The following is a 24,304-nucleotide window of genomic DNA, read 5'->3' as shown; positions in this document are numbered from 1 at the left end:
TTTAAAATATTCTATTATCAAAATATTCTTATCATTAATGTACGTAAATTGAACACGAAAAATACTTATTATTTCTCTTTAATATTTGATTCGCAAAATTTTAAAACTATTTATTTTAAAATTTAGTGAGAGTCTTAGTTTAATTTTATTTATTAATTTTTATTTTTATTCTCCCTAATTAAAATATTTTTATTTTTTAATACATTTTAAATCATGTTTGCTTCTTTTTTATATTTATTTTAGTGCAAAAAGTAAAGGTGTTAATGAAATATAAATTGATTTAATAAATGGGTCCCACCATTTTTAGATTGTACGGCTACTTATGATATTTTTTATGCTTTTCATGATAGAAAGTACACGTGGCTATCATAATAATAGCAATTTGGTTGGGTATTTGGGAAATTCAATAATTTTCCTACAGAAAGTACAATTTTTTTAAGCTGATAATTTTGGTAAAATAACAAAAGTGCCCCTGGTCGTCCTGGTCATCTTCACTCTTCTATATAATAATAATAAAAATAAAAATAGATAGAAATATAAAGTTGAACAAGTAGACAAACGTGTCCTACGAGACATAATTCACGTAAGACGCCACATAGAATGTCGCATAGGACATGAATTATATCGCCGCGTAGGACGTCAAGTAGGACACATGTGTCTACTTGTTCATTTCTATACAAATTTTTGTGTCTACTATGCACATCCAAAATTGGAGGACACTGATGTCAAATGAAACCAAATTAAATGACATATTTATGCATTATGCATTTTAGAAAAATATATTTATATTTTTATATAAAATTTAACCAAAGACGACATTAATTATACATTTTTTAATAAAATAAAAACTATATTTTCACAACCGAACCAGATTAAGAGAGATAATGATTAAAAGGCCTCGAATTTAAATTTTGAATATGAAAAAATCTCATTAAAAGTAGTAAGTACATTCAAAAATAAATATGAACTCAAATTAATTATTATTTTTTTAAAAAAAATGTGTGGTCTTGAATGCATAGACTTTTGAAGTGAGTACAAAAATGGAGTCCATTGTTTTTAACTTTGCATTTAATTTTCTTTTACTCCTCGGCTATTTGCTTATTTTTGTCATCTCTTTCTAAATATTAATCTACTTATATTTATTTACTTTTCTAATTAATGTATTGATTTTTCATGTGTTTCGATTCTTAACTTCTTATTTAAGAAAAAGAATAGCAATATTAAGTAAATAAAGTAAACAATCTACTATAATTAATGAAATTTTAATCTACTTAATCTTAAAATTTAAATTATTTTACTATCAGAATATTCTTTTCATCAATGTACGTAAATTGAACACGAAGAATACTTATTATTTCTCTTCAATGCTTGATTCGCAAAATTTTAAAACTATTTATTTTAAAATTTAGTGAGAGTCTTAGTTTAATTTTATTTATTTATTTTTATTTTTATTCTCCCTAATTAAAATATTTTTATTTTCATTTAATACATTTTAAATCATGTTTGTTTCTTTTTATATTTATTTTAGTGCAAAAATTAAATGTGTTAATGTAATAGTATAAATTGAATTAAAAATGGGTCCCATCATGTTTAGATAGTACGGCCACTTGTGATTTTTTTTGTGCTTTTGATGATAGAAGTACACGTGGCCTTCTCTTTCTAGTATTCCTATTTTTAAAAAAAATTTTAATCTAAAACAAAAATTGACAATACCCTGGCAATTACTATTCTGCCCTTCAATCATATTTATTTAGTAGTATAAGACTCTTTGTAAAAGACTCATTTACCCTTGGTTGTCCTTGGGCTTATCTTTCTAGAAAATTCCTCTTTAGTGTGTGGATGATGGATATTATTATTTAGTAGTAAAAGACTCTTTTACCCTTGGTCGTCCGGTCGTCTTCACTCTTCTATATAATAAAAATTTACTTGCTAATATTTGTCGTTAATCTTAAAGTTGAGATATTCAAATCCCCGAAAGACACCCATTTTAAATTAATTACTTAACTATATTACTCATCTTTCACTTTACCTAAGAATAAATAAATAATAAATAAATAAGTTTTTGAAATACTTCACTTAAATAATATTTCATTATTTTTCTATGGTCCTAACTAAAAAAATAGTACAATTTAGCAAATCAAGTTAAGTTAAAACATTTTAGCCAAAGAATTTAATTGTCGGAAAACCACATTAGTGGATACTTTAGGTGCTTTTAAAACCTTCCTAGAATATTAATAAGAACCTCGAACCCCTTTACAAGTTTTCACTAGATTCCTGTTTTAGTCTTGTGGAAATGAATAGTTTTCTTGATTTTTCTTAAAAAATTAAGTGGCGACTCTTAAACCAATCCAAAATATATTTTAAATAAAACAGTATTTAAATGCCGATAAATACTAGTCTAGGGGACTGATGAGTTTCTCCATAATTTAAGCATAATTATATTCATTTGTACTAAATTTGTATTCGGAATCCACTGACTTTAAATCTTGTTTCGTATTATCATGCTTTGAAAATGCAGGAGAAATTGTGTGTGAAGATTTGTCAATAGGAATGTGTGCCTACTCAGTTGCTTCGTCAGGGAAGCGTTGCTCTTTGGAGAGTTATGAATCAATTGAGGGAAGAAGAGGGTACCAATGCAAGACCTCAGAGGTGTTAGTTTCCAATATTGGCATAACAAATTTGATTGAAAGTGATGAGTGCATAAGTGCTTGTGGAGCTGATAGAAACTCTCTTGGCATTTCTTCTGATTCCCTTCTTGAATCATCATTCACCTCTAAGCTTTGCTCTCAACAATGCTGCCAAAAGTGCCCTAACATTGTTGATCTTTACTACAATTTGGCTTTGGGAGAAGGTAGTATTACATTTCATTACTTCAAATGTCTTTTGAACTTAACTTCTACGCACTATCAGGTCAACTGAAAGATGTCATTTATAAGTATTATATAATTGTAACTTGATAAAATGATAATACTAATATCTATGATCTAAGAGTTTTTTAACATTGTCAGCGGGTACAAGGTAAATCGTCTATTTTTAGTAAATAAGCTATAGATTTCCTTTGTTTTTAGGTGTCAAAAAGAATGTGTCAATAACTTTTCATATATTGTGGCAGGGGTGTATTTGCCAGCATTTTGCAAGGGGAGAGATTTGAATGGACGCCGTGAAATGAGCCAAATCCAAAGTTCAGGTGTGGCGTGTGCACCGTCAGCTGCAAGCATTGCACTCACATTGGAGGCTGATGCTCCTTGGTGATCATGAAGCTTTTCCAATTGCCCTTTTTGTTGTTTGCTTTTACTAAATAAAATTTGAGGATTACTTCAAGTTGTCATTTCAATTCATTATAAGTATGAATTTTATTCTCAATTGTTTCCATGTTCACACTTTCCCTTTTTCTTATCAATCAATGGAAGTTATTACATTATATATACATGAAATGATGCATATAACGTCACGCTAGACCCAACTGTTTAAAGTAAATAAGGATTAGCACGACGAATAAGTCAATCTACCTTCTTGTTATATTAAAGGAATGAAGTATCATATGCAAAGCAAGCAGAAGAGAACATAGGATCGCATGATAATTAGCACTCTCGTAAGAAAATGAATGTGGTAATTAAGGTGAAAGATGAAGGGAAAACAACCAACACATTACAGAAACAAAACGAAACAATGTTTTGACAGATCATGTGATATATATTGGTCTCCGATCATCTAAAACATACAGAAAAGGAGTTGATGAGAGGATGGGCGTTTCTGCTAGCCGCACAATAGACTTCAGCATGGTCTGTGCTTTTGCTGCAGTTGTCTAAGCAATTGTCAAATTCGAACACATCCTCGTTAGTTTGAGATCAACATGGAGAAATTAAGCGAAAGCACGCATTGAATAATTAGAAAGAAAAAATAACTAAAACAATACCATTGTTGTGGTTACACAGAGCTGCCAGTGATAGCTCTCCTCACTGTATTAAACACATTGTTATCAAATTAGATACTTAAAAGCAGCACACACAGGATATGAGTTTGTTTTTTCACTTAGTTTGATAATGATGACATTAAGACGGTCACATCCTTCATTCTCTGTGATTTCTTCTTTAATTCTCTCAACTGAAGCCTCCAGAGATTCGTTCCCAGAGTACATCAACTTAATCTGTTTCAGTGTTAGAATATTTGCAAAGCTTAACGGGATCTCCTCAAGCTCACAACACCCATTTATAACAAGTGTTTCAAGCAGGGGAAAGGATTCCTCCGAGACATTCCACCTTGAGATACGTAAGTAGGACAGTTTCAAGAACTTAAGTTTATGCAGTGTGATATCTATAGGAAGGTACCACTCTTCGGAATGAGTGAAATCCCTTAAATGGAGACACTCCAGATTTGGTAGTCCCACAGTGAAATAAATTGCTTTTTCTATATGAATCCCATCTAATACCAGTTTTTTAAAATTTGAAGGCAAGTGTAACTCCGATGGAATTGGGGACCCCATAAAGGAAATGCAAACTGATTGAAGCTTGGTAAGACTCCAATGTGGGACAAAAAGGCTCTCTGGATTTTCTATTGCCTTTAAACCTGATTCGAAGTTCTTGAACATTAGGACACTTCCCTAATAACAGATCCACCATATCAATTTCAATTACAACTGCCCTTAATATCCTCAAATTTTCCAATTTAGAGGATTCTTCAAAGATCCCTTGCTTATCAAATTCAGGCAAATGCATGTCAACATGCCTTAATTTTCCCATTTTCCAAAAATTCCTTGGTAACAACATAGTGTTGGCATAACAATTCACAATCAAAGTTTCGAGATTGGGAAGATGTGATTCTGGATGAAAATCAAATTTACTTGTGTGAAGTGCAAGGTACTTCAGGTGAATTAGTGGTTGCAATGTAGCTGACGACAAACACTCCACTTTATGAGAACTCAAATCCAAGACCTTAACAAGTCTCAATTTACTACACTGACGGAAGGGATCCCAACCATATGAGATATGAAATAGACCTCCATTCGTCATTATCAATGACCTCAAGTGTTGATTAAAAGTTTTCCGTGTTTTGGATATCAGAGATGCAAACTTGGAAAGCTCATTACTGTAATTGAAGCTCACTCGACTTTTCTTCCATTCAGAAGGTTGAAACTGGTGGCTATAATGCCCCTTTACTAGTAGCATAAACTTCTCTTCTCTACTCCTCTCCAAGCAAAAGTGAAGCACCACATCATGAACCTGACAATATTTGACTTTACCATTATATTTTCTCTTTGAAACCATTACCACGTTACTGTGGATGAGATCCATCAAGTAACCTTCCGCTGCCTCTTCCATTACTCTCCCAGATTCAATGTTCTGCACGAAACCTTCCTCAATCCATAAACTTATCAATTTAGACACTGGAATTTTTGCGTCCTCCAGAAACATCCCCATGTAAAGAAGGCATGGTCTTAAATGGTCAGGTAAGTTATCATAACTTAACTGCACAACTGACAGACTGTATCCTTCAGATTCACCATGAGAGGAAAGAAGAGATTTTTCAACCACTTCCCACCAAGAGGCTTCCGTTTTCTTCCTTTTGATTATTCCAGCAACCAAGACAACTACTAGAGGCAATCCTTTGCATCTTTTCGCAATTGCTAGACTCACATCTTGTAGTTTAGGTGGGCAAACCTTCCTGCTGAAATACTTTTTTTCTGCAACAATTGGCAACTCTCTTCTGGTGTGAGAAATAGAAGGATGTGCAGATCAATATGGTGCATGACATAGGCACCCACTTTCTCAAGTCGAGTTGTTACTACTATTCTGCTTCTATTTCCAACATCTGGAAAGGAAAGCCTTAAGTCATCCCATGCAGTGCCATCCCACATATCATCCAAGACAATGAGATATCTTTTTCCCATTAGGTGTTTCCTCAACTTGTCAGCAAGGATGTCATCCTTATCTTCCTTATCCTTTGAACCAGTAACTTGACTAAACATTTCTTGTAATAGCTCTCTCCGGTTATATGTTTGGGAAATGATGCACCATGCTCGAACATTGAAGTAAGAAACAATTATGCCATTAATATACACCTTGCTAACAATAGTCGTTTTCCCTTGTCCTCCCATGCTTACAATTGGGAGGACATCTAGCTCATTTGTACCTCTAATCAAATACTGAATCATCTTTTCTGTGTCATTCTCAAATCCTACTATCTCCTCATCATTCACAGGATTGCTAGGTCGAGTTGGCAGATGTTTAGATGGTGGAGTGAATTTTAAGGATTTGTAGTACGTCTCCACTTGTGCCTTAAGATCTTTAGTTTTCTCCAATATCTGTATCGACCAAATATTGATTTTGCTAGTGTCATCTTTGTTTATAGAGCTAGGTAGAAGCTTTTGAATTACGTATAGAACATCACCCGCTATAGCTCCAACCTTTTCCATAACATCATTCAACCAGTTACCATCAATAGCATGATTTGACACATCAGCATTAAGGAAAACCAACAAGAACTCTATTGCTACATCAATATTTCGAGCGGAAACATTATTAGGAAAGTTCTCGAGCTTTTTGTTTTTAAGGTACATCAGAAGACTGTGGAGATGATGTGAGAGTCCTTTTGGCAATTTGTTGGCCTTAAAAGTTCTTGATTGAGTAAACTTTGAAGCCTTTAGTTCACCAAGAAAAATCTTCTTCATTTCCAGCTCCACTAGCACAATCAGGCATAACAGATATGGAGGCTTATCCAAGATGAAATCTTCATCCTCCTCATCAATGCTAAACGAACGACAAAACTGTTCCACATTGTTAGCCATGAACTGAATTCGAGTCTCTAAAAACTCCAGCTTCTCATGGTCGACGTAACCATTTATCTCTGTTGCATATAAGTAACTCAAAAATCTCATTTTCTTTTGAATGATTTTCACTTGCTTTATAATTCCATTTATTTCAAATTTTTCTTTATTCGGTGGAGGAAAGAATTCCAGTAACACCAGTACATAATTTAGATTCTTTCCGAGCCAGTCCATATATTCCGACAAATAGGAATCATTCAACTCATAATTATACCTTAAAATGGTATTACCTTCAATGAACTCTAGCAAGTATGATTCCAGCCTTTCCAGATTAAGGTTAATTTTGCATTCATCTGGAATTCCACGAAAAACTACATGAAGCAATTCCACAATTGATTTGAACGTCCGCCTGAGTTCGACATACGAATTAGGAAAAAGAACATGATGGTACTTTATAAAGGTTCTAAAAAATCTTAGGTTTATTTCAAGCATCTCAATTACACCAATCCTGATTCTAGCCAAATCACCTCCACTCTTGTACCATCTTAGCTGATCTAACGCATTGTCAATGTCATTTTGAGCCATCTTCTGCAAGTTCACCAACTCTTGAATATCAGTTTTTTTATTAAATAAATAAGAGCAACATTTCTATTCACATTTTTCTATATCGATCTATTGCTACAAGCTATATATTACTAAATGTTTTCATTTGGGAGATAGTTCATGGAAATACAAAGTTTTTTTCTTGATAGAGTTTTTAAAAGACAAATACATTCACTTCTATTTTCTTTGGATGGGTTTTCTTTTGTCTATCTTTGTTAGTTTTTGTACTCCTAATTTTATACTAGAAGAACTTGTTGAATCTTAGGGGATACATCTATATCAGTTAAAATATCCTTAATGACAGTGTTTTTTGACATGCTTGGATTCTTACATTACTACTTGTGTATAAGCTCCTAACAACAATACATTCCATACTCGAATGGACTATTGTTCTTTCTTTTGCTACTAAATCCCTAAATCAGACATGTCTCAAGCTATGAGAAATTGAGAATTCCCTACAAGTGTTTGTAATGAAGTATTTTCCATATGAAATTCTTTAAACAACCTAGAGTTATACAACAACAACAACTTACCCAATGTAGTCCCACAAAGCGAAGTCCAAAAACAACCTAGAATTATATTACTAAATAATTAAAAGTTATTTTGCCATATGAAATTCATTAATAGAAATAATTGTTGAACTCTGTGAAGATGCTATTACTTAACTAATGTTGTTTCATACAAAGTTTACTAGTGGGGATATATATATGAGGAGTCCGCAGCCTAAATGGGTTGCAATTACATTAGAGGTGTCGAATGGATGGGTTGCGTTGAATTTGAGTGAGTCAAATTGGGCTAAGTTAATAAATGGACGAGTTATTGACCCGCGCAAAAGCTACCTGAATTGAAATGTGGGTCATAACTTAAGCTGTCCAATTCTTACTAAGTTTTAATTGCTTTATCTATTCTTTTAGAAAAAATTTAATAACTAATAAAATGTTTTTTCTCTCTCTTTATTATGGCTATATGTGACATATGAAATTAAAAAAAAAAATTAAAATGTTTCAACAAGATTCCACATGAGTCAATTTGGACTCCATATCAACCCAATTTTTAATGGGCTGTAATGGATTAAGTTAAAAAGTACCACAAAAACTTGAACCGATTGATCGGATTAGTTGAGTTGAGTTTGATTTTGCTACCCCTAAATAGATTCATATAGCAGTTTAAGAAGTTGACTTTGGGATGACAAGTGAAACCAACCTAAATATTTGCAAAAAAGAAGAGGTACCTAAACCAACTTTTATTTCCTTGTTGTATCTCCAATTTCGTAATTCAAGCCTAGAAAGAATAAGCCAAAGAGATGATAAATATAATTAAAATTAAAATCAAGTTCCACCAAAAAAAAATTAGAGGCAGGAGAAAAAGAAACCGATCGAATCATGAAATCTTAAATTCAAAATAAAATTTTGAATCAATAAACTGACCTCAATAACCATGAATTCAATCTGTCATACACAAGGTGTTGTCTAGTATACAGAGAGATATATATGAGCTCTGAATTATTGCATAAATAATATATTTAATGGTAGGTAAACAACAATTATTGCTTTGTTATAATTAATAACTAATAGTTGTTGTCGTTTCATTCCTAGTGGCTAATTGACTGATACTATGAGCTGTGAATCATATTATATTATTATACTAAATATTAAAAATGAGAAGATGCTAACTCAAAAGTTGATCATATCATCATCTATATAATAATAATAAGGGCTAATAATAATAATGTATTAACTCTAAGCCAAAAATTGAATTAAAAAAAAGTTCATCAAAAAATAATTTACCATTTTACCATATACCAAAAAGAGTTAAAATATTTTATAATAATAAATAATAATAGATAAACTTGAAGCACATTTATAATAGACTAGTTTCTGAGCACATGCACTGCGCGTGTTTCCCAATTAATCATATCATATCATATCATATATATATATATATATAAAAGAGAATCTTAGGCCCGCCTACGTGGCGCCATCACAAACCAAGATGCTCTTTTAATTTATTATTTCCAAAACTATCCTTCCCCTTTCATGAAAAGTTGCGACTTTTATGTAAAGTTGTGACTTTCATGAAAAGTTGTGACTTCTATGAAAAGTTGTGACTTCTATGAAAAGTTGTGATTTTTATGTAAAGTTGTGACTTTCATGAAAAGTTGTGACTTTTATGAAAAGTTGTGACTTTTATTAAAGGTTGTGACCTTTCCGAAGGGTTGCAACTTTTCCAAATAGTTGTGACCTTTCCGATAAGACACAATAAACATTTGTTCACACTACCCTTTGTTATCTATAAATAGAGGGATCTCCTCTCATTTTTAAACAACAAAAATTCTGAACCACTTCTTCTTCTTCTTCTGCACAATTAAATATTCGTGTGCTTTGCTCCTGTTGAGTGACTCACTGACACCGTTGTTTTTGTATCAATACACTGGTGAATAGAATCGTTTTATCCCGAGAGAATCTTTTCCTTTAAACATCGGGTACTAGAGGGGAATAATTTTTCATAAAGGGACATTGTGCATTCAGTGGGGCTCAATTTTTTCCTTTCTGTTTCATTCTATTGTTACAGATCCTGGTATATTTTTTTTACAGTCATTAATTTATGCTTATGTTATTAAGGATAAATGATAAGATGTTATAATTTTCATTTTCCTTTACATTATTAATGTTCGTTACTACGTAATCTTGTATGTAAAATAATATAGTGTATTAGCTTTAATGACTGATAGATTTTAAGTATTGTTTTATAAATTCCCGCGCAAGGTGCAGGTGATTTTAGTAGTAATATATAAAAACAATATACATATTTAGTTTTGAAAATAAAAGTAGAAAAAGTATGCAACTTCTTAGATTTTATTTTTTTAAGAATTAACATAAATAGTTGTACATCCAATTAACTAAACTATAAAAAAATGATGAGTATATAATATATGTATAATTCATTTGTAATATGCGTATGATCACGTGTCATCAATTTAATATATATAATCTATATATGCATGTTGCTTAATTTAAATGAAGATCCCTACAATACATGATGCCCTGAAGGCATATAATCTATGATATCCAACTATTATATCAACAATAACAAACAAATTATATTAAGATGAATGTTAAAGATGTAAACTTTTAACTTGGTAGTTCTCACTTTTATAATAAAAAAATATTTCAAGATATCATTTTATACTCACTCCAAATACACAAATAATATCACATCTATAGCCGTAAATAATTATATGTTTATAATTAATCTTATATATTGTCTTTTCATCTATAAAAGTTATAATCACAGTACATTATAAGAATAAATCAATTAATGAAAAATTCTAAAATCAGCCTTCTAAAGAAACCAACTCTCTCCTTTTCATAACTCATGAATTTCTACTAGCACTATTATAGGGAGATAGTGATCTTCATATATCATCCCATCAGTGGCGTAGCTACATGGGTCAGTGTTGGGAAAACGCGGACTAACACAAAAATATATATGATCAAAGTGATGGAAATAGAATGGAAAAATAATGACACCAAGAATTTTACGTGGAAACCCTTCTAAATAAGGGAAAAACCACGGGCAAAAGAGGAGCAACTGATATCACTATAGTAAGGAATTTTACACTATGTAGTCACAAATACAATACTCAAAGTGACTACTACACACTCAAAAAGAATAACAACTCTTTTGATTTCCACCTTACTAAAATATCGCTCACACTCTATTTTTCTTCTACAAACTATTTTTCTTGTATAGTCTATGAAATACCTCACTTTGATCTCAAAATGATTTTTTTCTCTCTAACTTGGTGTGTTCTACAAATGAGCAAAAATGCTCTATTTATAGAAAGAGAACACCATGCCTATGTCACTAATGACATAGACAAATGTAACAAATTTCAAAAGAAGGTTGCAAAATTTACCAATTTGTCAACCATCAAATCTTTTATTTTCAACTCTTGCACAAATTTCTTTTTCACCAATTTGTTGTCACTATTCATTTTTAACAATTGCTTGTAGCAATTGAGTAGCAAAAGTTGACCAAAAAATATAGGATGGACTTCACAAATCTCCCCCTCCAGTCCCATTTACCAGAAGGAGGTATCTCCAGTTTCTTTAGGGAGAGCTCAAACCCACAAGTTCTTTGCATAACTCGAACTAGTCTTTTGGTATCGTCTTGATCAGCATATCTGCAGGATTTTCACTTGTGTGGACCTTTTTGACGTGAAATGATTCACTCTCCACTTCCTCACGAATCCAATGATATCTAACGTCGATGTGTTTTGTCCTTTCATGGTACATGAGTTCTTGCTCAAGTCTATTGCACTCTGGTTGTCACAATAGATAATATACTCCATTTGATGCAAACTAAGCTCTTGAAGAAATTGCTTTACCCATATCATCTCCTTGCCGGCTTCAGTAGCCGCAATATACTCAGCTTCAGTTGTAGATAGTGCAACACACTTCTGCAACTTTGACTACCATGACATAGCTCCCTCCTGAAAAAGTAAGCAAATATCTAGTAGTGAATTTTCTATTATCAAGGTCACCTGCCATATCAGCATTTGTATAGCCCTTCAAGATTGGATCTGATGCTCCAAAACAAAAGCATTCATCTGATGCTACATGGGGTAAGGGTGTCCAAATTGGACACCCTTCGTCGGAAAAAATACCGTATATACAAGTAAAATGATACACGAAATGATTGAATAAAATATTTTGGACACCCTTAACACAACAAGCTATTATAGCCCAGTGGTTTCACCTCCTTGAAATGAGGTAGTGATCGTGTGTTCAAATCTCACTAGTTAATTCTGGACACCCTTTGTGAAATTTCTGGCCAAGTCATTGCATCCCATAAAATGTTGAAGGTAAATCGATATGGCAAATTCCGACATGTATCAACTCTACATGTTTTTAGCTCACGAAAAAAGGAAAAATTTAAGTGAAAAGAAAGAAAATGAGAAGGAAGACCTAATTTTTTTTAAGAAAAAATCTGCTCAACTTAAAAACAAAACTTGAAGGAAACGGAAACCATTTGTTGTCTTTATATAGTGTTTTTTTTATGATCTTTGAAATTCCTTTTTAACATAATTAGTATTCGTATCCTTGTATAAAATTTGTTATTCACTTACTAGTTTATTTCTTAAAAGTGATTATAATAATACATTATTACTATCATATATGATCATAGTAACTTAATTTAGTACATAACTTTATTTGTTACAATATTATAATATTATTTTAAAAGCTATAATCAACTACGTTTATAGTTTACAATATATTTATGTTGAACTATTAATAAAATCATTATATTTTAACGAAAAAATCAAATTCTAACTTTCCTCATAAAATATTTAATATGATAAGAAATAAAAAAAAATTAATTTTTTACATGCATAGTTCAAAACTACAAATTTCAAAAATATTTTCTATTGACTTCAATTCGAGTTAATCTATTAAAGGACAATTTAATTAAATTACAATAATTAATAATTATTTAATATTAGTATAAACATGAAAATAAAATTTAATACATAATTAATAAGTGCATTTTATATTTATTGAAATTAATTAAATACACATAGTGAAGCAATTGCTTGATTTTATATATAAGTGATTTTTCAATAACGAATTTTGATAAGTTACATTTTATTCATGCACTATAAATAACTCAACAAACTATATACAGTAAACAAAAAAAAACAGAAAAAAACGTTATATAAAATGTAATTTATTTTTACAATAAAAAGTAGTTAAATGGTCCCAATAACAATATCTGAATATATTTTATTTTATTTTATTTTTAAACAAAAAGCATACCTTAGATATATACAAAAAAAAAAAAAAGAGTTTACAACACAAAAAATAAAATACTTTTTAAGATTATTTGATATGTTTAATAAGATTCCTTCAATATTTTTTTCATCAACATTATTTATCTTAAAATTAGTATACTTGTTTAAAAAATTTAAATCATAAATTTTCAAAAAAGTATTCCTATGAGATAGTATTTTAGGAAAAAAGATTAGTATATCCACTTTCAATTAAAAATATTATATCATGAAGGCTATTATCGAAGTAGTTTATTATTTGATCGCTAAAAGATATTTTAAACTTCTATTTATGTTTGAATAAGTGGCAAATATTCATCCCAATTTCAACCAAAATGTATAATGATCTCTTTGAAATTAATTATGTTTTGCTTTTATGTAGAACTAGTGTACTTGTCCGAGCTTTGCGCAGTTATGAAAAAATTAAAATAAAGTTACATACTAATATTAGTAATTACTTTAATAAAAGGAATTTTTTTATTAATCACACAAGTTCATAGAAGAGAAGCTAGGAAAAATATTTAGGTTAAATATGAAATTCATTAAGAAATCAATATATGTGAACTTCTGAAAGTTAATTATTAAAAATAAATTTCATAGAGAAAAAGAAAAGGTAATATTGGAACTACTGGAATGTAAACTTGAGATGTGATCGTCTTTTTCTTTTTTATTTGGGATCTTTTTTAGTAAAATTTATCTATATTTATGCAAACTTGAAATCTGTTCTTTTCTGCTTCTTTGTAACCTTTTTAATTATAGGGAAAAGGGCCTGATTTACCCCTCAACTTTATGATTTGGAGCTGATATACCCTCCGTTTAAAAAATGGCTCATATATGCCCCTGCCGTTATAGAAATGGCCCATATATGCCCTTTTATTTAACAGACCAATATTTAATAAATTAAAAATACATTTTTTATGCTTTAATTTGAGAAAATGCCACGTGGCTCTTAAAATACCCGACCCAATAACTTTTCACCAACCCGACCCAATTGAAAACAAGAAAACCCCACCCACTTAAATAAACTTTAACCCATTTCATTCTATGGTCTCCACTCTCCACGCTCAACAAGAAAAAAAATCAAAAAGTTGTTAGGTTTCGGTGAGCTCTAAATTGGCGTCAATCAGTCTCAATATTGTTCAAAATCTTATGTAAGTTTCAATTACTTTCTTCCCTTTTCTTTTAAGGACCTTTGGTGTTAGAATTATAGGGTAAATTTGTTCTTGATATTCTTTGCTTGAAGTGATATTCTTATGTGTTTTATTTTGTCCATATAATGATGCAGGAAATGGGCATTGAATTGGTTAAATTGTTTTTGCCGATAGGTGTAGGCGTTGATTTGCGAAGTGATGTTGATGTTGGAACACCATTTATATGCGTTGTAGATCGCAACCAGGAAGATGCTATTAAGGTTTTGTTAAAACACCATGCTAATTTTGATGCTTAAATAGGAGATGATAATATGTGTCCTCTGCTAGTAGTTGCGGCAGCCAATTCTTTTCGTTGTGTGGTAAAGGCAGGGTTCAGTGATAATTACATGCTAATACATCTTGCAGCTACAAGTGAAAATCGAGAGTCTGCTGAAGTTTTATTGGCCGTCACACTACAGATTCAGAGTGTTCGCGAACGGACTGTGGACGGAGTCATTGCGTTTATGAAATCTTAAAATTCAAGAGAAAAGTTTGAAGTTATTTTACATTCAGTTGCTTAGTTGGTTCTTTTCTTCACTCACTGAGGCAAAAAGTTTGTAAATTTTGGAAATATAGTAGTACTTTGTAGGATCATATCTTTTCTGGGAATTTAAATGCTAGATTCCAAGGCCATATTATGCGACTAAACTTTTTCATCTCACTTGCAGTTTTGTGACTTATGTGTAATTAACTTTTGGTTCATTGTATTGATTTATGATACCTTTTGATTCACCTTATTTGGTCTTGTGTAGTGATTTTGTTAACTTCTGTATTATTTAGTAATGAAAGAGAATCAAAAGCTCGAGGTAAAATGATAGAGAATCATCAATGACTCCTTGACATTCCACGTTGAATCATCTGTGAGCTATCTACTAGTTCAAAGAAGTTCGTGAACAATGCTAATTTTAGTCGTAATTTAAACAACGGCTACCAATCAAAGCACATAAATTTACTCTCTCGCACAAAATACAATCAACAATAATTACACTAGATGCAGTAGAATATAATTCTCAATTTTTATAAAATTATCTTAACACAAGTTACCAGCAAAAGAAGATTAACCTTCTGGTGCTTAAACCAACCACGAATATCTACTATATGGTTAGCAACAAAAGAAATTGTTTGAATTTACATCATATAATACTATCCAAAATAACCACCTAATGTTAAAAAATGATCAACCTCACAACGACTTCTAAACTAGATAATCATTAGTATCCACGGGCCATTTGCCCTTCATTGCCATTTGCTTCACTTTTTTCTTCTTTACTTCAGCTTGTAACTGATCAGTTGTGGCTGCTTTCTTGCCCTTCCAAGTAGTCTTCTTTGGTGAATATGGTAGATCCGAAGGGGTCGAGATTCCTCTTGCATCCCCTTTAAAAACAATCTTCCTGCTTCCTATTCCTTCAAATATTCGAGACCTCTTTTCCATCCTTGTTTCTGTCTCAGAAATTACCATTGGTCGCAATGCTGGATCTTCTTCATTCCCGATCTCAGGACCATAAGCAGTCGACTGTTGTGTCTGAAATTGTTGGGGTGAAGCTTCTATCTCATACTTTACAGTGGCACTACATGTAGAGTTTTTTCCTGCTCGACTCCTCGACTTTTGACTTCTTGCTTTCTTATTTCTTTCATGTGAACTTTCACTGTCTTCATGGTCCTTCAACCCAAAAAAATTGTTGTGATTGACAAAAACGAACACTTTTTAACTAAAAGAAAAAATTAAGAGAGATTACCTTATAACATCCCTTAGCATTGTGATTGAAATCACCACACTTGTTGCATCTCATTAGAGTTCCTTTTCTTGACTGCTTCCATGCCCCCTTTCTCTAACTTGCCTCATCAGTTTCTCTATTTCTTTTCATCTTGGGTTTGCCAACAAGTTTTACCATTTCCGGAGGTTCCATTGCTTGAGCAGGGTCGATTTTCCAGAATTGAGAACCCCTAACTGGTTGCAACTTGTGCTTGTATGTTAACAAATAAGCCTCTATTCTGTACCAGTAATGAACCTCTTCCAATGGTTCAGTTTTTTTATGCAAAAGTGCCTTGATGGCATCATGACATGGTATTCCACCCAAGTCCCATAATCTACAAGTGCATTTCTTCAACTTCAAATTCACTGTATGTGTGTCCGTGTCTCCATCTTTCACTTCTTAACCATAATATCCATTGAACTCAATTGTACAATTGGTAGCCATTAATCAATAGTCATTGTACAATTTCATAGCCGTTGGACTGATATCATTTTGCCATTTTCTGCCCATTTTTTCATTTTTCACCAAAATTTTCATCACCTTCACTCTAATTTCCTCCAACATTTTAATAATTGGTTTTTGTCTAGCTTCAAGTATCCAACTGTTAAAAGACTCGGTGAAGTTATTGTCTACCATTAGATTCTTACATTGAGTATCAAAATATGCCCTACACCATTTAATTACAGGAAAATGAAGAAGATCACTAGCTGAATCTTCATCCACCTTTCCTAACACCTTCAAAGTGTCTTTGAATTCTTCTTCATAGGTACTCCATGCACACCACCACATCAATTTTTTCTCTTCACCACTCCGCCATTTCTTGCACCAGTTAGATTCTATATGCCTCACACAGAACCTATGGTGTGCTTCTGGAACAACATTAGCTACAGCATCCAGCAGGCCCTAAAAATCGAAAAGAAAAATATGACAGTAAGAAAAAAGATAAAGAAAAGGCAATAAGAAAAAATAAATTAAATCTACCTTTTGCATATCAGACATAAATGTCACAATTTCACCATTTTTCAGCTCCAACGAAATCCTCAACAACTGAATAAACCATGTCCATGTTCCTGTGTTTTCCTTTTCCACCACCGCCCAAGCTATTGGGTAAAAATGATTCATTGAGTCTTGCCCAACAGCTACTAATAGTTGCCCCTTACATTTTCCTTTGAGAAATGTTCCATCTAAACCAATTATAGGCCTCAAACTTTTCCATCCATCCTTCAAAGCCTTGAAGCAAATGTATATTCTCAAAAACCTTCTTATGCCTTGTTCAAGTGCATCTTTAGAGATATTAATTACCACATCAGTTCCTGGATTTGATTGTCTAAGTTCTTGACCATAAGCTTCAAGCCTATTGTAGTCATCTTTGAAACTGCCTTCCAACTTATCAAGAGCCATTGTTTTGGCTCTTTTTAGTTTGGATCTTGAGACATTCAACTTGAATTTTTTTTCAAGAATTCCTCTCATGTCTTTGATAGGGTATTTTGGATTGTTTTGAACTTCATCCTTAAAATAAACCGCCAAGGTATGATAAGTTGCCAATGGATTAACAAAAGAATCACCACAAGTATGCTTAGGCTTCAATGTTTTAACCTTAAATGTTGCTGATTTTCCATCCTTAGATATGAGAAGAGTAAAGGGACAACCATCATAACACTCATACCTAATTCTTTTTGTATCACTTTTTTTTGTTTTCAACTTCTTTTTGTTAGCCATAGCATAAAAGCTAACAACCTGCCTAGCTTCTTGAATAGTCTTAAAGGTCATACCCATTTCTAATTCCTTAAACTTTTCAAGTCCATCACTCACAACTCTCTCTTTTTCATGTTCATAACGTTGAAGCACTTCAACATTATATTCAACAATTTAACAGTTGTTGCCCATTTCATAAAGAGTTTCATCCTCCACATCACTATAATCACAATCAGTAGCAACTTCAACATCCACAGAATATGATTCAGTATGATATATGATATTTGTGGCAGAAACTCTCAATTCATGAGCATCTACAGCATAAAAATTTATTACCTTAAAATCTTTTGAAAATAAGTATTGAAGAGTCTTAATTCCATCATTATCTTCAATTACATAATAAGTACCAGATGGACCAGTGACCAACAATTGTTGAACTTCCTTAAATCCAAATTTGGAAGTAAAAGCTTCACACAAATCATCATAACAAACTAAACAAGTATTATAATACCAGGTGTGCTGAAATTTTATATTGTATCCCAGCTTTGGGGAAATTACCCAATTACCCCCATAGTTGAAAACAATATCCACTTCTTCAATCATCCTTCAAAATGACACCTGCAACAAGCAAATAAATTAGACATAGGGACCACCTTAGCATTTAACACCAACCAACTGAAAAATGAATTTTAAAATACTAAAGAGACAATAACTATTTGGGGACCAACGAAGATTCCATCTTTGCACACAAAGAGATAAACTCATGTATTAGAGTAAGAAAATAAACCTTCCATGGACAGAATGTCAAGGGAAAAAAGCACATAGGTAAACTTAGTTACACTTTTCTCACACTTTATCCTATATTTTTAACACCAAAGATCCTTAAAAGTAAAGAGAAGAAAGTAATCGAAACTTACCTAAGGTTTTGAACAATATTGAGACTGATTGACGTCAGTTTAGAGCTCACTGAAACCCTAACAAGTTTTTGATTTTTTTTTGTGTGTGAGCGTGGAGAGTGGAGACCATAGAATGAAATGGGCTAGGTTTATTTAAGTGGGTGGGGTTTTCTTGTTTCCAATTGGGTCGGGTTGGTGAAAAGTTTTTGGGTGGGGTATTTTAAGAGCCACGTGGCATTTTCTCAAATTAAAACATAAAAAAAATGAATTTTTAATTTATTAAATATTGGTCTGTTAAGTAAAAGGGCATATATGAGCCATTTCTATAACGGCAGGGGCATATATGGGCCATTTTTTAAATGGAGGGTATATCAGCTCCAAATCATAAAGTTCAGGGGTAAATCAGGCCCTTTTTCCCTTAATTATATTCTTAGTATAATTTTTCGATAATGTGTAAACTCAGATTGCTATTAATAGTTATTATCCATGACTACATCGTTAGCCAACACAATTTTTAATCATTATCTACAATTACTACTACTTGTCGCCGTCATAACTCAATCATCACGTATTTTAATTATTTTTATTGTACAATATTAGATTATTTTACTATTTGATTAATAACTTTTTAATCATTAAATTTTAAATAAAAATAAGTTTACATATTTAAATGATGAAAAATAACAATCTTAATTAGTTAGTTTCCATATCTTAATATATTATTATTATTATTATTATTATTATATTTAGGTTCATATATCCAATTGCTTTTTTGGACAACTTATATTGGGAAAACAAAAGAATGTAAGAAAATAAATTTAAAAATAAACATAAAAGAGAACAAAAGAGAGAATTAACTATGCAAAAAAAGATTCAAAGCAATGACATTCCTATTTCTTTTAATTTTGCATGGCTTAAACACAAATATATTAAAAAGTATATTTCACATTTTAAATAAATATTACATTCAATATAATAAATTCCTAAGAATAAAGAGTCACAATAATTAAGAGGATTAAGAATGTGGCTTTGGACTTGTTTATAACATAATAGGAGTAATATTTGTACATTATTACACTAAAAAGGAACATTAATTATAGAAAATTAAAAGACAATCAAATTAGAGTTATTGAGATAAATATTTTATTATAAGTAAATAGAAAGCAAGGAAACCAACTGTATTTTTAAAATTATAAACTAATCGCAATTTTGAAATAACTTGAGAACTCCTGGAAAACAACAAAAATGAAAAATATAAAAACTGCAACTTGACTTATTAATAAACAACTTGAAATCTCCTAGAAAACAACAAAAATGAAGAATTTAAAGACTGCAATTTTACACATTAATAAATAATTTGTTTTTAATAAAATCAACTGTATTTTTAAAATTATAAATTAACTTTATATTCTCATGTTCTATCATTTTTGTTACTAAAAATTGTTCCACCAGACTATGAAAGTATATGTACGTATTTCTTTAAGTAGCATATCGATATCCATTGACTCATTTCCTGCTTCTATGTTTTAAAATATTATAGCACACAAACAATAAATTAATATTATCAACAAAAAAGTGAGAGATGAATTTACCTGAACAAATAAATTTTTTAGAAGAGTGTTATCAATATAATATAATCAAATTATACTAAGAATTACATAGAGGTCTAAAGAGAATAAATTAAATAATTAATTTTAAAAAACTCAGGATTTATATCTTCACGAACACAAACAAATAATATTAAATGTATGATTTCAACAAAGAAAGAGTTGTAATTCTATTAGACATATCAAATTATTTTTCCTTGTAAAATCAAATTATACAAGAATGTCTAACCATTTTCATTAGAGATATATCTCCTATAATATGCAAAATATGATCAAATAAGTTAAGAAATTATCTAGCAAAAGAAGAAAAAGAAAAGATTTAGGAGAAAATTACATTTAATCATAAGTCCTCCTACACATATAATCATTTTTGACAAAACATAAATAATCCAAAAGAAAATAATATAATAGAAACATTATTTCTTACGCACCTAAAAAAAATAAAGAATAATCAATCTATATAGCTCAAAATCCATTAATCTCCATCTCTGGATGATTTCATTTCATCCTATATACAAGAGTCAAGAAAGATAACAACAAATTATTAGTCCTAAAATGAATCTCCATTTTTATGGTTGTAAAGAAATCATAAAGATAACAAACCAAATAATTTATCCAGAAGAAACAAAAATATGCTTTGACATATTAGCCTTACTTGCTAATTAAAAGTAATATATGAAATCATATTTGGAAAAGATAATGCACATCAAAGCTTAAAAATATTGTAACATGTCTGCCACTAATTCTCTAACCGAAGATGACTACAAAACAATACACAATTTTAGTGTGATTTTATAGTGGTAGTATAACCTTCTATATTAAATAATTAGAGGTTATTAATATGAAAGGCTTGAGAGGTTATGAATATGAAAGATTTGGGAGTTATGAATATTATTAATACTAATTTAAGAATAGAATTTATATAATTAAAGAGGTATAAGCTAAGAAGATGATTTTGCAAGAAAAAAATAATTGAAAAAAAATAAGAAAACATGTCAAGAAAACAAGAAAAAAATAAATATGAATGGAGGCCATAGAGAGGTGCCACATCACCTTCTCTATGTTCCTCCTTTATTTATATTATATATAGAGAGAGATTTGCAAAAATGACAATATGGTGACAACCTGCCTATGTATTGCTATGTTACATTTTTATGATTTTATTTATTTATATATATAGAGAGAGAGATTTGCGAAAATATGTTACATTTTTACGATTTCACATATATAAAGTGTTTTTAATGTGCTATTAAATAGAATTTTGTAACTAAATAATTGTATTATATTATTTATAATATTTATTTTTATTGTAATAATTTGAATTATCAAAAAAATATGTTAATTATTTTAATAAAAAAAAAACTCTTCTAATAACATCAACTTCTATCAATATAAAGTTACACAATTAAATACATGTGTGTTTTAATTGTTATTTTATTTTAGTTATCAGAATAGATTAAATACAAAATTTATCTTCTTTATTTTTACAACGGCAAAGGGCCAAATATACCCATATACTATAAGAAATAGTTTAAATATACTCCTAATTATACTTTCGAGCTAAATATACTCCTTCTGTCATACTGTCGGGCTAAATATACCCTTATGACTAACATAAGACACATGGACAACTAAGATTAAAAGAACAATTTAATTTAAAATAAATCAAATTGGGATATAACCCGTCCGTCCAAATAATTTAATCCGACCTAATCTATAACATTGACCCACCCATTTATCTTTCAAATAAGGAAACCTAATGTCGAATTGAATTCTCTCCAACAACCAAAGAGGAGTGCAGCCAAAGAGGTCTGAGAACCGGAGTTATTTCTTTTTTAAAAAAAATGCCATTTTGGAACGATAATGACAGGAAGTACAAAAATAGGGGAAAACTGGAAATTTGTGGAACAATGAAGCAGCTAGTTTCAAACTTCACTAGCAACAAGAATCTTCTACTACTCGTGCTTGACCAGAAGGCATTGTGAATAATGTGTTAGTGCAAGTAGAATCCTTGATCTTCTGGGCGAATTTCAGAGTTCTGGATTTTGATCTTGATCCAAAAGTCTTATTTATTTTGAGACATTCAACATAACAGGAGAAAATTACCATGAGTTGAGCTTGATTATCATTGTTTTAAAATTAAATTGAGTCAAAGTGGGAGGATCATGTATGCGTCAACGGGGGAAGTGGACGAAGAGCTTTTCTATTTAAATTAATAAAATAATATGTAGATTTTACATATACTATTTCATTTCACAAATCAAATTAAATATTAATTAAATGCATAATAAATAAGAAAAAATGATAAAATTACAATATTTAATTGTCCAAGCCCTCCAACTACTCTCTCTTTCTTATCTTCCTACTCATTCCGTCATCCATCATAAATAAATATAGTAATTATTGACTTCATCTTTATCTCTTCTTTGATAATCTTTTTCTGTTCTTTCATTAATTGCGTACGTAGTGCTATTTTTTTTTCTTCAAATAACTAATATTGTCAACATAATTATGTGCAACACAAAATTAGGAAAAAGTTACCGGTACATTGTTTTGCAAATCCACTCTTTATGTGCTTCAATGTTGACACTGGGCATTACATAACTAATCTCAAATTGTTGTATCCTTCTTGAATTTATGGAATTAAATTTTTTATTTAATTTAAATATTTAATATTAAATAAGAAAACATAAAAAAAAGAAAAGAAGAAGAGGAGTTCTAAACGTGCATGATTTTTATGGTCGCAGGTTTTTAGGACTCCAACATGGAGAAATAATATGCACACGGTCAATATTTTAATTTTTTACAAAAAATTAAAATTAAATTTATGTGGTGGTGACACGTAACAGTCTTTATCTCTTTTATTTTATTAAATAATATAAATAGAAGATTGCGTGAATTTGTGTAGGATTTTGGTTTAAAATTGTATGTAAAATGTTTAATTTTATAATTAGAATATAAAAATAAGCATAAACTAATATTAATTTAACTTATAAAAATGAAGACAGAGATATTAAATGTTGTCAAATAGTTTTAAAAAAATTGCTAAAATAACGGTGTAATCATTTAAAATTTATTAAATATAAATTTATTAGATGATTCGGATTATATTAAATTCATGAATATTAGTCCAAATAAATATTATGGATTAATATAATTGGGTTAATTATTTAAATCCAATAAATATGAATTTAATCAAAGCCCGCTCCATAAAGCCCATATGCCATGTCACTTAAATTTGATTGGCCGAAGGGAATCCTATTCCAATCACAACTCCCCTATTCTAAAACTATAAATAGAGGCCCTCAAATTCAGAAAAGAGGACCAAGAATTTTAACAAGAAGCTAGAGAAAGCTCGTGGATCAAAAGCTGCAGATTTCTCTACAAGTTCAAGAGTTCAAGAATTCAAGCATTCAAGTTTCAAGAACGTTCAAGTCTCAAGAACAATCAAGATCAAGACCGCCGGATTCAAGATCAAGCTCGAAGCCCTTGGATTCAACTAGAAGTCAAGATCAAGATAAAGTTCAAGTTCAAGATCAAGATAAAGTTCAAGTCCAAGTCCAAGATCAAGATCAAGATAGAGATAAATCTCAAGTTCAAGATCAAGCTCAAGAGCCCTTGAATTATATTTGAAAAGGCGAATTCAGAGGAATAATAGAGATTGTAACACTCGCACTTAAATCATAAAACGATTGTTGCATAATTTTCCGTTCTTGATTATTGTTTTCTCGACGCGAATTTTATTGTTTACAAACGGTTATGTTGGTTAATACTCCTTCCGTCCCATTTTATATGTCACATTTTTACTTTGCACTTGCATTCAGAAATGATGTAACTTTACCCTTCTACCCTTATTTAATTTTTTGGAACTCAAGTTTTCAATTAATGAATATGAATTAATTTATTTTGATTGATTAATTTAACCAATGAACATGAATCATTTACTTAACTTTTCTAAGTTGGTCA

General features: G+C 30.6%; 2 protein-coding genes and 1 pseudogene across 2 annotated transcripts in view; 1 reads left to right on the top strand and 2 right to left on the bottom strand.

Annotated features, from left to right (window-relative positions):
• The window catches only part of LOC102594490 (uncharacterized), an 8,257-nt gene extending 4,881 nt beyond the window's left edge, over nucleotides 1-3,376 (top strand). Inside the window, exons 2-3 of the mRNA XM_006358653.2 lie at nucleotides 2,519-2,851; nucleotides 3,113-3,376. Coding sequence (XP_006358715.1) covers nucleotides 2,519-2,851; nucleotides 3,113-3,252 — 473 coding nt within the window. The 3' untranslated portion in view covers nucleotides 3,253-3,376. The remainder of the gene's footprint in view (nucleotides 1-2,518; nucleotides 2,852-3,112) is intronic.
• Nucleotides 3,377-3,496: 120 nt separating this feature from the next.
• On the bottom strand, nucleotides 3,497-8,901 carry LOC102594155 (putative late blight resistance protein homolog R1B-17; annotated as a pseudogene).
• A 7,686-nt stretch (nucleotides 8,902-16,587) lies between these two features.
• Nucleotides 16,588-18,834, bottom strand: LOC102597782 (protein FAR1-RELATED SEQUENCE 4-like). Its single transcript, XM_015314055.1, has 3 exons — nucleotides 18,753-18,834; nucleotides 17,122-18,453; nucleotides 16,588-17,043 (listed from the first exon to the last, which is right to left on the bottom strand). The coding sequence occupies exons 2-3, from the start codon at nucleotides 17,914-17,916 to the stop codon at nucleotides 16,588-16,590; spliced, it is 1,251 nt and encodes a 416-aa protein (XP_015169541.1). The 5' UTR covers nucleotides 17,917-18,453; nucleotides 18,753-18,834.
• Nucleotides 18,835-24,304: the final 5,470 nt, after the last annotated feature.

The sequence above is a fragment of the Solanum tuberosum genome, unplaced genomic scaffold (genome assembly GCF_000226075.1).
Source record: "Solanum tuberosum cultivar DM 1-3 516 R44 unplaced genomic scaffold, SolTub_3.0 scf00266, whole genome shotgun sequence".
NCBI lineage: Eukaryota > Viridiplantae > Streptophyta > Magnoliopsida > Solanales > Solanaceae > Solanum > Solanum tuberosum.
The sequence above is the reverse complement of the archived record's forward strand: the minus strand, read 5'-3'. Positions and strand labels throughout refer to the sequence as shown.